General features: G+C 43.5%; 1 protein-coding gene across 3 annotated transcripts in view; it reads left to right on the plus strand.

Moving 5' to 3' along the window:
* The first annotated feature begins 1,183 nt into the window (after positions 1–1,183).
* The window catches only part of LOC149855738 (haloacid dehalogenase-like hydrolase domain-containing 5), a 38,481-nt gene continuing 23,832 nt past the window's right edge, over positions 1,184–15,832 (plus strand). For 2 of the 3 annotated variants that reach the window (XM_090022359.1, XM_090022361.1), the window contains exons 1-4: positions 1,184–1,380; positions 4,761–4,970; positions 10,016–10,128; positions 14,052–14,145. In XM_090022359.1, the coding sequence (XP_089878485.1) occupies positions 1,261–1,380; positions 4,761–4,970; positions 10,016–10,128; positions 14,052–14,145 (537 nt within the window). In that variant the 5' untranslated portion in view covers positions 1,184–1,260. The remainder of the gene's footprint in view (positions 1,381–4,760; positions 4,971–10,015; positions 10,129–14,051; positions 14,146–15,832) is intronic. The other variant, XM_090022362.1, reaches the window with a different exon arrangement.

A 15,832-nucleotide genomic window follows, 5' to 3' on the forward strand; every position in this document is an offset into this window, starting at 1 on the left:
CTTCCTGTGCAAAGTCCTTGTGTGAGCCAGGACGCAGCAAGCCTGTCCCCTCTCACAGCAGTGATGATGAGGCAGGCGAGCCCTTTGTATTTGCAATGAGCCTAATGCCCCTGAGTGGTGCTGGTGTTAGTGCTACCTGTGAGCACTGGTACTGGGAAGAGCAAGGTGTCTGGCTTTTATTCCTATATTTGGCTCCTTTAATATCTTCTTTGTTTGACGTGTTGTTGATGTTGGTGCTGAGCTGGATTTTGCTTCTTTTTTTTTTAGAAGCCAAAGATGGGAGCAGTGCAGACTGAGGGGGAATAATCTTCTGAGCCACTGATTTCTGATCCTTATGTTGCCTTGCACCCCTGCGGGGGAGGATGTGGTGAGCAGTAAGTTTTGAAGTACCAAGGAATAGATTTATCTGATAGATTATCTTGTATCACAAGATGAGCAAGAATAGTTTTTCAGTGTATCCATTAACTGATGCCCCCTGTCCTTGCCTTTTTCTTGACACCTTTCAGCAGCCAGAAGATACAGCAGAGACACTGCCCCCATCCCTGACAAACCTGGGCGAGACACAGGTTCTTGTCATGTGTGTAAAACCATCGCTCTTTGTTTGTGAAGAGACTCCTGAGGGGCTAAAATCATAACCAATAACTTTTATAAAATGCATGTTTGGGTACCGGCATTTTATGTTGGTCTTTTTGTTGTTGTTTCATGATACCAGTCAATTTTGTGTTATGGAGCTCTGCCTGGAGACCAGCGCAATGCCGCTCCTGCTGCTAGGACTTCAGACAGAAGTCTGCCGCGCGTAAAGCCGGTAAACTAGGCAGCGGCAAGAGCAAGAGGTGCCTGCGGCTGTTTCTGGGCTTCCAAACTCCTCGGTCCTGCGCTGCATCAAAGCTGGCTCCGAAGGACGGTGAGGCGGCGCCGGCAGAGCTGAGCGCACGGCGGCAGCTGCTCTTTGCTTGGCCCCGTCCCCGCTCGTGTCCAGGCGCTACTCGGACCCGGTGGAAGGGGACCCCGGCCTGTCGCTGGGGCGCTCGGGCCGCTCCCGCCCGCCGGCCCCGGGGCGGAGGCTGCGCAGGGCCCACACCCCTAGCGCCCGGGCCGCCCGGGCGGAGCCTCCTCTCCCCGCACCCGGGCAGCCCCGCCACGGGGGCGTGGCCTCACCTTCAGGCCCCGCCCTGCCCGTGACGCAGCAGCGGGTGCAGTCGGCGCGCGGGAGCTGCCAGACGTGCTGTGCCGGGCCGGGGCCGCGGAGCTGCCGGCGCCATGCGGAGCGCGCTGCCGCCGCTCGGCCGCTCGCTGCGAGGGGCGCTGGGCGGCGGGGCCGGGGCCCGGGGGCTAGGCGGCCCCTGCCCGCCGCCGCAGAAACCCGGGGCCGGGGCTCAGGTAACGCGGGCGCTGCCGCCCACGCGCCGCCGGCGTCTTCCAGCGTCGCGGCGCCGGGTCCCGTGCGGCCGCGCTCAGCCGGGTGTCGCGGCGGGCGCCCCGGGCGGGCGGCGGCGGGTCGTGTCTCGGCCCGCAGCCTACGCCCGGCCTGGGCGCCCCTACAACGCCCGCACGTGTCCCGGCCCCCGGGCTGCGGGAGCGGGCGCGGCGGCGCCAAGGTCTCGGGCCGGCTTCGAAGCCCTCCCGAGGCACGTGGGAGACACGAGCCACGCTTATTCCCCCCGGCCTGTCCGGGCGGCTGCTCTCGCCCCGGCTGACCGCCTCAGCGGCTTCCACACGGGTCTGTGACTTGCCCCAGGCCCGCGGGCGCTATCCGTCAGCAGTTTGGTGACACACGTCGAGGTCCTGAGACTGAGGGTCCTGAGACTCTGAGGGTTGACCCAGTGACCTCATGCAAAGACTTTGGAACCGCTAATCTGTCTCCATCTCATTCTGGATTAAATCAGACTGGCTTCCCTGGCAAGGATCTCCTCTGTCAAATTCCCTTCCAGATGCATATATATGTCTTAATTTGACCCTGTTATGATGAGTTAAAAAACAAACAAACAAACAAAAAACCATCAGTCATTTCCCATCTTAACACCTGGCTCTCCTCACAGATGGAGTAATGCAAGGTCAGGTCCTGTTGCTGGTTCATTTGTCTGGATTCCTGATTACACTGAATTCTAAATCAGTTCAGGATTCAGACAAACTAGCTTGAAGCTGATAGAGAAGTCAAAGAAATCTGTTAGAAAACAGGTGAAGTCAGTGTGACAGGAAGATGTTGGTGTATCTTCTAGATGTTATTAAATATAGCTTTGAACTTGCAGGGGAGATGAAGGATGGGTTAATTTGTGTTTAGTGTAAATGAAACTGTGGATGATGTCAAACAGGCAAGCTTCTTTGGGTAGATGTGGTATCTTTCATTAAAACAACCAACTTGTTGGAAAAAAGTTTTTTGCAAGCTTTTGGGCATAAGCCCCCTTCTTCAGGTATGGGGAGTCTCTGCTGTTCTGAGACTCCAAGAAATGAAGGAAGCTAATGTGGATGATGTTGGTCTGTCCAGATGAGAGCACTGAGGGTCATAAAGAAGCACCGGTCCTTTCTCAAAAGGAAGAGGAGGTGGCTCTGGATGAGCGCACCAGCGAAACTTTTCTGTAACAGCTCCTTGTCTTTCTGGTGTTGTAAGCTAAAAATGTGACCTTCCATTGGAGTCCTAGTTGTAATTATTCATTATTGCAGCATAAGGGTATCTGGTCCTTGACAAGGTTTCTAAGGCATTGTCTTGGCTTTTTTTTTTTTGGTGGGGGAGGTAGGGGGCTTTGGGGGTGTAAGGGAATTGGTGAAGCAGGGTGTTTGGAGGATGTTGAGGACCTTATCTGGCAGCTGTCATCTTCTGTCTTAGGTAGTCTCTGGCTTTCATGTGTATGTGGCTAGCTTGTCTTTGCTGTCTTGCTTAACTGTTAAACAGCATAATTAAAAGAAAAAAAATTGACTTTAAATCTGGCATTTTTTTTAACATTCATCTGATCAACATTTTATCAGATCCCTTGTCAATTATGGATTATGAATACAAGTTTTTAATTATGTGTTGATAGGTTATTTTTTTTAACAGGACCTTTGTCTAGTCTTGTTCATAATAAGCAGTTACACTGGGGGTTTTTCTCCCCATTATTTAGTGTATGACCCTATTTACTTCACACCATTCCAATTTTTTTTTTGAAGGCAGAGTCATTAATTTTCTTATAGGCTTTGTGTGACTCATTATTGTTAATATGAGGGTTCTTTGCAAATATGTATTTTCTTTTTTTTTTCATTTGAGATGAGGAAGCATTCTCATTGGGTGCATCTACATGTTCATTAATGTGCCATAGTTATTGTGCATTAAGTTTGGTACTTGGATAATCAAGTACTAAATGTCCAGTAACTTGTGCTACTGTGCAGTAGCATATTAGCACAGGTTTTGCCCAGCTACTGCGCAGTGTTATTAAGCTACTGCACAGTTTGTAGGGCTGTGTGAAATTTTGGCAGCTGTTTCATTTCGGTTCATTTTGGCACCCAAAACACTGAATCCAAAATGAAACAAGGCTCTGAAACATCTCCGAAATGAAACAAAACCATCTAAAATGTTTCAGAACGTTTTGGAGGTGCCCCTGGGAAGAGTCCAGCACAGCCCCGCAGCCCTCCTTTTAAAGTGCTGGGAGTCTGGGGCCAGGCAGGGCAGCCATGGGGTCTTCTCCTGTGGCTCCTCTGGCTGTGCCTGCCTCTGCTCCAGCGGGGGGAAGCCGTGGGAAGCCCCCATGGCTGCTCTGCCCGACCCCATCCCCTGCCCAGCCCTAGACTCCCAGCACTTTAAAAGGAGGGCTACAGGGCTGTGCTACTGCAGGAAAAATAAATCTCCGGGGGGACAGTCAGGTAGCCCCCTTGCCTTCCATCCCCGTGTGAAGGAGACGAATTTGAAAACACTGACCTTAAAATCAACATGTTTGTAGTAATTTTGCATATAGGCAAGTTATTACAGGTACCCATATGATTAGCTCATTCAGAATTGATGCATTTTACCTTTTTGAAACTGCTGCAAGTTTTAGCACAGGTACTCTGTAAACAGATTTTTAAGTGGCACTTTTCTTTTTTTTTTCTTTTTTTTTACCTACTAAGATATAGCACAAGCTATGCATGACATTAGTCCAAAGTCAAAAGGCTCATTATTTATCATATTTTCAGGCCATGGTAACCGCACAGTACAGCACTGTGTGTGTGTATTCCAGATACACTCTTCTGTCCCCCAGCCCCACCAAGAATCCATATACTAATTTGGCCTCTGCTTATGGCTGGAACCAGGTTATGAGAAGAGTAAATAGGAAGGCAATGTGATAGGTAAAGACACCCAAAGCATATACAGGACTAGGAAAAAATGCTGGCTTTAAGAATAGTATGTGTAGTCTCTAGCAATGGGCAAATCTTTACTGAAGTTAGAAGCCTAGCGGTCAGAAGAGCTCTAAAATAGTTGAAGAAAAAAATTGGGGGTCAGAGGGGGAGTTTAGGAGTTACTTGTCTGTAGCTATATAGAGAGGTAGATTGACCTTAACTTTGTGGAGGGAGTCTGTGAAAATCAGCTTTTCCAGAGCCAATGGAAAATGACATTATATTTTTTTAGCCTTAAATTTATTTGAAAAGGTATGTTACTTTAAGGAGGCTATTTGATCACTGATTACTGTTATAAGCATCCTGGAGAGAGCAGAACGATTGTGCTATCAGGGCAGGGTACTGTAATCTTTACTGAATGTGTGTAATGATGAAAATAATGAAATACTTTTTTCACCTATTTTTTGTCTTTATAGCCTCACACGCAGCCTACTTTTGGTTTTCTCTTTGACATCGATGGAGTATTGGTACGAGGAAAGACTCCAATTTCTGCTGCTAAAGTAGCTTTTCAAAAGCTAGTGAATTCTCAAGGACGTTTCTTGGTGCCTGTTGTGTTTGTCACCAATGCAGGGAACTGTCTTCGCCAGAAAAAGGCTGATCAGTTGTCTCATATTCTGGGAGTGCCAGTGAGTAACTCTTAATTGTGGGTATTTGGGGGGGGAGGGGTTGTTTGTTTTGTTGGGGGTTTTTTGTGTGAATTATAAAGGGAGGATCCTGCACTAAATGCATTTCAGTTTTTCAATTAATGATCTTTACTATTAGAAAAGACATGCTTTGTAAAGCCCTTGAAATAATTTGGTTGGAAGGAGTATAAGGGTGTAAGGTATTGCCACAAGCAACTACTACTAATGGAATTTCATAAATTCCCAATGGGACCCAAGTGTTTCTCACTACCTTGCTAAGGTTAGGATGATGGTGTTCCTAATGCCCTGTTCCTGGACTTGGCCAATTAATGGTGTGTCTTAGCTGATTGTACAGACCTGACAGTAAAAACCCTATGAATAAAGGAGTTCTAAAAGATAAAAGGGGTGTGTGATCTGTCCATTTGTAAGTTTTAATAATCTTAAAGTTTTTTTCTGCCTTGTATCATACTTAGTATTTTTGGCTAGGAAATTATGGCAAAAACAGAAAGATGCATCAAGGGTATGTTTGGGAAGCACTGTTTTCTACAGTGAGTTTTGGATGTTGCCCTGTGGGGTCAGGCCAGCTATCAGGATCTCAATATTGCACTGTTAGACAGGAGGGTGTGACACAATTGCACATATACAAACACACAAATCAATTAGGTGCATGCACATACACTACCAGCTCAGGCACACCATTGTCCAGCTATATAGAAAGGAGGCGTGTCATCTTCAGCTGGTTTGAAGTTAAAACAAAACTTAGGCAGTTAAAAGATATTTAAAGAGAAAAACCTTTGGGGGTGGAAGAGAGAGAAAATAGCATAAAGAGGTTGATTTGAACAGTTACAATGGTATAGTTGTCTCTTTGCTTATTAAAATATGACTTTGAATGCAGTTTTTACATACATCTTATTATACTGATATTCTAAATAGTATTTATATCCTTAAGAGAAGTATAAACAAACAACGCCCCCCCCAACCAAAATGCACATAACCTTTAATAAATATCATTTTGCTAACCAAGTGGAATCTAAAACTTTTTTTTTTTTTTGAGAATTGCTGCCCTTGTTTCAAATATCAGAACAACTTTCCAGTCCAGCTGGACAGAAGTGTTCTGGTCTGGGATCCACAGACAGATTCAGTTTTTAGAGGGGGTATTACCAATGACTTTTATTATATCTTTATGATATTCATATGTATTTAAACTGTGACAACTTCAAACAAACAAACAAACACAAAACATATAACAAGACAACACAAGCAAGACCATTTTTTTTTTTTTGCCATGGCTGTGATGAGGAAGATGCTGCTGGTGGTAATGAGGCCTCATGGTTTATTGATCACCTTTGATTACACTGTGGTTTCTGCAAAAGAAAACAAACACAGCTCAAAGCTTTTCCTTCCTGCTAGCCAAGAAGGGTGGTTGGCAGGATAGAAAAGACTGTTCACCCTATTCCTGAGGGTCTGGTGATTTATTTAACAAGGGGGCTCCCAAAATTAATTGCTCAGTGGAGCCCTCCTGAAAAACTCATCTTTAAAGTGACAACCTGGCCCAACTGCAACAAGGGCATTGGCATCCCTCAGAGGGACAATTTCTCCCTCAGAATTTTTGCTTAGAAAGCTTTTTCCATGTTCTTACATCTCACCCCCATTACCAATAAGGATATACTTCTACACTTCTAGGAGTGTAACACAGGCACAAAGCAAACACACAACACTGTTTTGCACAAACACCTCAACAATCCCTGCAATCTCTTGGCTTTACTTGTGTTACAAACATTCACAGTCTCTGGCACAGAACTTAGTCTTCTCTGCTACTGACTTCTTATTGGAGCAGTGATATAGGGAGTTGTACTTAACCCAAACAGACCATAGCATGACCTCAAGCACTCTGAGATCAGGACACAACTTTTCCTTAAAGCAACTGCAGCTTTTCCCTGCTCTAGAGCAGTCATTCCTAAAATTGCATTCTTACTCTTTCCTCCTACCTTCTCTAGCATTCAAACTCTGTTAATCTCTCATTCTCTCTTCTCTTTCTAAACACTTTCCACATCTCTCTCTATCACAGCTGCCTCACAGCCTGTTTTCCCTCTATCTTTTTCCTTTCCCTCTCTTTATCACAGCTCCTTGCTTTCTGAATCTTTCTGTGTAAGGAAACAAATCTGAATGAGTGAACCATGCATCTTTCCTAGTGACATTTTCTTTAACTCCCTCGCATAGGGCTGTAACAATACAGGTACAAGCTGGAAGCGGGGGGAGTTTCAATCATAATGGTTTTCAACCTGCCCAGACCCAGCACTTTTCAAGAACTGGATCTCCCTTATGTCCCAAATCTGGCACAAAAGGGGGAAGTCAGAGAACCAGGTTGCTACCCTTTCTACTTGGGTCTAAATACTAGACTATACTAACTCTTCACCGTAAACAAAACCCAGTGTCATGCACCAAACAGTAGCTTACAGCCAGCAATAAACTCAGAATTTCAGACATCTCAAAGCTCAAGACACAAAATCTCAAAAGCTTCAAAACAAAACAATCTTAAAAGCATTTCTGCTGGAGAGAACCTGCCTCCTCCTTTTTCACCCCCTGAGCCCTATGATCACTTATGCCTGGTCTGGGGGTCTTCTGCCTGAACATACTGGTTCCTGGACTTCTGTGCCCTACAACAACCACCACCACAACAACAACAACAACAAACACAATGATAACAACAAAGAAAGTGCTGTGGGTGCTCGAGCCCCTGTCCTGCAGGAGTTCACCTTAATAATGCTGACCCTACACTGGGTATGCCCACCCTGCTCTGGGATAAGGTCTATAATCACAACAACAGTAATGGTGTAGGTGTCCATACAGTAACAGCAGTGCTTCAAATACAACACAAACAGACATCGAATACACAAGCACACTAGCTCACCCAACCCACACTTCTCACTCCTCCTAATACCCGCAATATGCTTGTATTCTCCACCATAAAATGTTGTCCTGTGGGGTCAGGCCAGCTCTCAGGATCTCAATATTGCACTGTTAGACAGGAGGGTGTGACACAATTACACATATACAAACACACAAATCAATTAGACACGCGCGCACACACACACAACCAGCTCAGGCACATACACATCCAAACCAGCCTAGGCACATGCATACCTATCACCAATTCAAGCACATACACTATACACGCCAAAAGTTAAACACAGATCACTAATTCATATATCATGCACACAATGATATATATATGCACGCACACACACTCACCAGTTCACACATACAACCCACCTACACATACACACAGGTGAGTTCCTAACTTGGATGGTAGTGTGTATGTGTGTGCTTGGGGTACCTGGGATACTTGGGGGAAGGTTAAGGTGAGAGAGAGTTAAAGTATAGGGAATGAAAGTTGCCAGAACTGGGATTAGAACCGGTGGACTACAGAGAAGCTGGCTGAGGAAGTAAGGCTTACGGTTTATTTAAGGTAGACTGGGGCTGGAAACTAAGGCAGACAGCTGAGATTGGGGGGGGGGGAAGGGGGGCAAATAAGTGGTGGCAAGGAGGAGACAGCCAGGAAAGAAACTGAGGCAGAAACCTGGTTACTTAGGGGAAAAGGCAGTGGGGATAAGACAGTAGCAAAGAAACAGGGGGTTTGGAGGCAGAGAGGAGCTCAGGACAGGTGTTGGAGGTAGCAGAAAGCCAGAAGCAGGAGAGGGAGAAATGAGACAGAAGTTAGAGGGGCAAGGAGCAGAGATTGGAGCAGGGCCAAACCATAGTAAAGCAAAACCCAACTTAGGGGTCCAAATAAGAGTTTTATTAAACAGCCAACACACTACACAGCCCCATGAAGTTATTGGTACATGCACACGCACTGACAATGGCAGCAGGAGAAAGAGACTCAGTGGAAGGGTTGGAGTCCAGCTAGGGAAGAGAAGCAGAGTCCAAATCCTTGGCTGAAGAGGGGGTGGGGGGTGATAGGCTACCTATCTAGGCTGGAAAGGGGTCCTTGTCCAGGAGGTGTTGTCCAGAGGGGGGTCACCAGCAGGGCCTCTGAGTGGACAGGTGGTGTGGCATGGTGCTGGTCCAGATGGAGAGGGCGTCCCACTGGGTCTGTCTTCACTGCCTCTTTTTATAGGGGTAGACTTTGTGTGACACTAGTGACAGGAGGCATGCTCAAGCAAGGGTCAGCCCCTGGTGTACTGACCATGTGTGCTCCATGCAGGGATGTGCAGTTTTGGGTGTCTGTAATGGTAAGAGTTGCTGGTTCTGCAGGGTCTTTTGTCTTTCAAATGCTGGGTTCTTCTCTCTGTTCCTGGGTGAGGTCTGTGGTTCCTGTATGAGTCAATGCGAGGTGATGGCCTGGTCATTACAGGCCATTCAGTAGAGGCCTGCTACCGTTGTATTTCAATCATTCCCAATCATTCTTATTCATCTAGGAACCAATTTACCTGGGAGGGGTACATGAATCATACAGTTGCAACACGGGGGATGTCCAGGCAGAGGACCCAACATGGAGGCTTGACATACAAAATGGAAAGTTGACATGACTTATGCTAACTTACATATATAGGCCTAAAACAGTAATCAGACAATATAAAAGCAGTGCAAACATAATAATTATCACTTATAAAACAGTGGGTATTGATACCAAAATAGCAGGAAACTTATTTGCGAAGAGGGGAGAGAAAAATAAAACTTACTACCAATTATCACTTATAAAACAGTGGGTATTGATACCAAAATAGCAGGAAACTTATTTGCGAAGAGGGGAGAGAAAAATAAAACTTACTACCTAAAATAAAATGTTAAAGCTTATCCTACATCTTAACTTACTTATGCTTGTCTATAGGGAATAGAGAGGGAGAGAAAAAGTCAGAAATGGTTGGGGAAGGGGAGGGAATGCATTTTAAAATAAATAAAAAAAAACTGGAGGTTTTGCTACAGGATAATGAAATCAGAAACCACTGACAATAGTGTATTGATCAACCCTGTACATGTTTTTTCAGCCTAAAATAAAAAATGCATTTGAAAGAAATGGTGTGTTCTTATTTTATCCCAAACAGATTTCACAAGACCAGGTCATGCTGTCTCATAGTCCTTTGAGAATGTTCAAACGTTATCATAACAAATGCGTTCTTGTGTCTGGGCAAGGACCACTTCTTGATATTGCCAATTGGTATCCTTTTAAAAGGACATTTTATGTTTTTATTTTCATTCATCTAGTTCATCTTTTTCGGTGGAATGTTAAAATGTATTTTAGACAATGTTAGAAACTGAACGCAGTGTTTGTTTCTTTGTTCAAAACTGCTAACATTGTTGGTATGGTGCAGTACCTTTTCATTTTTGTTTTGTTTTTCCCCCTTCTTTACTTAACCTTTTTTATGCTAGGGTACAGAAGTACTTGAACTATGAAAATGACTAATCGCTTCTTAAGGGACTGCCCCGAGGATGAACCTTGGGATACTGTTATCTGGTAACTAGGAATGTATTTCAAGAACCATTTGACAGGCCTATTCTTGAAATAAACTTGCTTTTAACAAATTTTCTTTCTTGGGTTATATAGTTTATCCCTAATGACTTCAATTTTCAGAGTTAATTTCTCTAAAAGGGATTTTATGCTGTGAAGTCTGTCTTCAAGTTTGAAACTTCCCTTAGAAAGCAATATTTTTTGTTTCTTTTCTGGGAATTTGCATTAATGTTTAATTAAAAATAATGAGATGCACGAAGACAGGGGAGCTCTAGACCAGTGGGGGCAAAACCTATTTTTGGCAGGCTTGCCACAATTGGCCTTGAACCCTTTCTAAGTGCAACTCCAATCCCCTTTCCCTTCCTGATCTACTGCTCTGCATTCTGCTTCTTTCCTTGGTCTCCCTGCCTGATCTACTATATTTCTTTCTGCTTCCTGTCTATCCGCCACTGTGCTGCCTGTTCTCTCCCCAGTCTGCTGCATGCACACAGGCTTCTTGTGGCACCCATGCCATAGGTTGGCCACTCCTGCTTTAGACCGTTCTAATCCTTTTGTATGGCAGGCATTGTTTTTACCAATTCTGCATACAATATTATAAGGTGGTATTATGCATTTTACCTTTCATGACAGGACTATGTATAATAAAACATGATTGTCTGACACTGCAGAGGCTAAGTATTTCTTACAATTCAGCGACTTTCAAATCTCTGTTCTATTTAAAATGTGGAAGTGTAGATAAGACTCTGTTTCAGGGCTAGTTACGCTATTGAAATCCCAGTGTGCCTCCTGCCATGACACATGCGCGTGGCAGGAGGCACGATTGTGGGATCAAGCACGATTAGATCCTGTTGTCTTATCACTGGTGCAGGAGGAATCCAGAGTCATGATCCCAGGCCCCCCGTGCCAGCTTCCATGACTGTGGGGGTCACAGCATGGGCAGTGCTGGGAATGCTGTCACCATTGATGCCTTGTCAGGACATCAGGGGCAGTTCTGTTGGCTGCAGGGCTGGCCGTGGGGACAGCGATGTCCAGCGGTGGAAAGAATGCTTCCACTGCTGCAAGCCCAGCAGCTGATGAGGCTCGCAGCAGCAGCAGTTCTGGGAATGCTGGTGGTGCATCCCTTTGGCTGGCAGCCCCTCAGGTGATGGGGCTACCAGCCAAAGGGGAGTACTTAGCCACAGGTTTAATTAATGGCATGATTAGAAACAGCTGTAAATTTGTTAAAATTTTTTGTGAAATAACTTTGTATCTTATGGCTTGTTTTGTCATTCCCATAATTGGTTAAACATATATCTTGAGTTACAGTTTAAGGTATGGTTAATTCATTAATCTCACTTTAAGTATAATGTGTAGAGGGGGCCCTAGAGCAGGTAATAGTACCACCCACCAGAAGAACATTCTTCACGTTATAAATAAGACACACCTGGTACCCATCTCTTGTGGGAAGGAAAGCATTTTGGGCTATTTTGCTTGTTTCCTGGAAAACTTCAGCTTTCAGAGTTAATTTCTCTAAGAGTGTTTTTTACGTTGGAAAATAACTAATGGTGACATAATGTTTAAATAGCTTCCCAGATTGTTATCAGAATCCTATCTACTGTGCTTACTGGATAAAATGTTATGTGACTCTGCATTCCTGGTAGTCCTGCAAGAGCAGTGCATTAGAGAGTAAGAGAAACTCTGTTCTGCATGTGTTTTAACAGAATTATTGGCTAAATACAAGTTACAGCTAGACCAAATATGCATATACCTTGAGGACAAGAGGGTTGCATGAGTGACACTGAGGACATAATTAAGGAATCTACGTGGATATAGTTAAGGCCATCACATGATCTGAGCACCCCAGAACATTTATGCTTGGTGATGTTTATGAAGAAAGTAATTTTATAATTAGTCTTTTTATATATGCATTGAATCTGACATGATCTCCAAATTCAGTACCTTCTCACTAAATTAAAATTTTCATTAAAACTTTAAAAACAGATGTTCAGATTGGAATTTTATTTAAACAAGGCAAAATATGCTTGATACTTTGCTTACATTATCCATTTGAAAATTTAAAGCTAGTTACCAAGAATACTCTTTGGACAACTATAAACATTCAGGCATAGTAAGAAACAGCATGATGGGATCTCTTACATTAGTTTTCAAATTCATGATTGTATCTACAATATAAACCTCAGGTATAATTAGACTTATACTGAACATGTACTTTCAAAGATTTTAAAATCTTTATGAATGACTGAAATCCTGGTATGAAAGGGAGGATGTTTTTTGTGTGGTCATATCTTTTTATTGGACCAAGTGCATGATTGGAATAACATTGGACAAGCTTTTGAATATAAGACATACTTCATCAGGAAGAAACAAATGGTCAGCTTTTTAAATAGTTTTTGATCCTTCTTGTATTTTTGCATATGTTTGAGGGCAGGTTTTGCTAGTACTGAGCATTGGATGTTTATACTATTCATAAACAAACAAGTGTTCTTTGAATTACTCCATTAAGGTTTAGATTTAATGGAATTCTGTTTCTTAAGGGTATTGCTATGAAAATTAGAAGATTGCTTCATGATCTCATTCAGTATAGGAGGTTTTTCCTTCCCTTTCCTTTTTAAATTCCCCCCCCCCCACTTTTAAGGTAAAATTAATGGTTTCTTAAGGTACAGATAAACATCGCCCATTGAAGCAGACCAGTTGTGCTGGGACAAATCCTGATCAGCTTCACTGGGTGAAATGCATGTCGCTTGTTATCCTACTCTCTTTATCCTGTGGTACAACAGGCAATGTGTTCCGTGCTTGCAGATGTGCCCTGTGGGGAACCTCCAGGGCACATCTCTGCAAGCAGGGAGAGCTGGATCCTGCTGATTGGTGATCCAAGCCTGGGACCACACTGGAGTGTAGACACATTCCCTGGGAATCCCAAATGGGGAAATCCAGGCAGGCACTTTTGAGGTTCCAGGGACCCCAGGAATTCCTGCTCCCGGGGTGTGCAGGATTGGGCCCCAGGAATGCCAGCTGGGTAGGCTGAAGAGTGCAGGCAGTCCCAGGCTCCCTGTGCTTTTCCATCCTAAAACAGATGCCAGCCACAAGATAGCAGCACAACACACACCCCAAATTTGTGGCCATGACATAGGTATTTTTGGCATGAAAAGGGGCTCTGAGATCTGTTTGGCATTTGTGCCCCCATGAACATTTTTGTGGAGGCACAAAGGCTACATCTTTTCATATCCATAATTTCCTTCTATCAAAATCTAAATAGTCAACTAGCCAAAATATGATTTGCAAATAACATTTTACAATGGTTATTTAGCTATAACTTCTGATGAACTTTTAAGCAAATGCAAAATAAGATGTTATAGTGATGTTGGGTTTTGAAATGCATGCTTTTTTCCACTTCTGTCTATGTGAGCTGTCCTAGTAAAGCTACAAAGCAAGCCCAAATCCAAGTGAAGTAACTTTTTTCATGATATAGATTAAAATGAAGTTAGGGTCTCTGACTTTCTGTATTGTGTTCTCATGTGATTTGTGTTGCCAGGACTGTAACTTGATATATTACAATTTGTTGACTTTATGTTCTTAATTTTAAGATATAGAAATATGTAGGTATTTTTGTGTCCTTAACTGGAGTTTTACAGTTTGGGTTTTTGTCGGCCTATTACTATTGATATGCTACGGGAGATGTACCCTTTGCTGGATATGGTGGACCATGACAGAAGGCCTAAAATTTTGGTGAGTATTTATATTGAAACTTTTCTGTGGCTGTTGGCTAATACTCAGTATTGTCAATGACTACTTAGTAGCATTAGTTTATTCTCTTTTGTATTGTGTTTTTGAATTTGATTTCTACCTCAGTTCTTGGTTCACTGCAATGCTAAAGCTATTGAACAGATTTTTCTAATAGGTCATCTTGTCACTAGGATTCACATTGACTCAGTGATTGAATACTCAGTTGCAGCTTTTGATCTATAACCTAGTAGATTTATAATGCCCTCATCTGCCTTCTGTACCTGTGGCAAGTTAAAGTGTGTGTCTGTTGTTTCAGACTTTGGTAGTTTTATGTGAATTTGTTCTTGAAGTTCAGAAGAACAGGTTAAGACAAATGCTTGTCTAGAATGGCTTAGAAAGGGATGGTCCTGCTTTAATAAGTAGGGGCTTGGACTAGATGACCCTGAGATTCCTTCCTGCCTTACTTATCTATAGCAAAATATATACAAAAAACATTAGATTTTGTTCAGTTGCCTAATAAACTTCCCAGTATAGCAGACTTCATGTTTTTTGAAGAAAAGTGGAAGGAAGATTTTTTTTTTTTCTTCCATGCAGGATTGTGACAATATTGGTAAGGTATTACTGCTAGGTTGTGTGGTTAGTGATTTGTTATATTCCTTCCAAAGACATTGCTTAATTGCTTACCCCATAAGCTGTAACAAAACTGATTATACTGGCATATGTAAGCTTTCCTGATTTAAATTACCTTTAACTGAAATGGGACGGGAGGCTCACAGGCTTGCTTAATGAAGCCCTCTGTTTATTTGTAGCATACTAGGATATACTATTATCTCTTCCATACAGTGCCTCCCCCCACCAATTAAAAACTAAAACGCACCTTGTTTTTAGAAAGCAAAATATATAGGGTAAAAGACTTTCCAGAGCCCTGGCTGACTGTGGCAGAGTAAGTCTTTCTGCAAGCATAGTGTTCAAGAAGTACAAGAAACTGCCTGTTGTGGCTCAGAATTCCTGCTGCCTCATCCAGACTGTCTCCTGGCATGCCACAATTCCTGAAACAGTCTGGGTTCCCAGGGGGACTTATTGTGTCATGTGGGGTTAGGCCCCAGACACTTGCAAAGGTAGTAGCAAGATTGACAATATTTATTGTAAATAGCTTTTTATATGCATTTCTGTAGGTGAAGCATCATTTCCACATCAAAAGCCGTATCAAAATACTGTCTGCAGCTCACTTACTGCTTCAGCTACAAGTGACAGTGCTCAGCCCTTATTATGGCTGAGAGGGTTAACAGACCAAACACAAGTGGCAGGCATCTTGGGAGCTGCATCTTGTCTCCAGGCTTGCTTCTTTTCCAGCAAAAAAGGACAGCTTCTCTGCTTAATCGTAGAGAAGTAGAGATGGAAGATACATCCAGAGGTCACCTCCAGCCCCTTGCCTGAGGAAGAATGATCCCTATCCAACCATCTTATATAATCCATAATCTAAAATCTACATAAAACTACCATCAACCCTGACACACCGTGGACCTAATAGCCTAACCTGCCACAGGTAAAGCAGGGGAACCATGGCAAGCAACCTCCTGCTTCTATGAAATGTTGTCAATACATGCTCAGGAAATCCCAGATAGAACCCCCCTCTCTTCCACCACCACTACAGATGAAGGCAAAAGCCCCCATAGTCCATACCAATCTG

Source organism: Crocodylus siamensis, chromosome 11 (assembly GCF_052110815.1).
Source record: "Crocodylus siamensis isolate JL-2025a chromosome 11, ASM5211081v1, whole genome shotgun sequence".
Taxonomy (NCBI): Eukaryota; Metazoa; Chordata; order Crocodylia; family Crocodylidae; genus Crocodylus; species Crocodylus siamensis.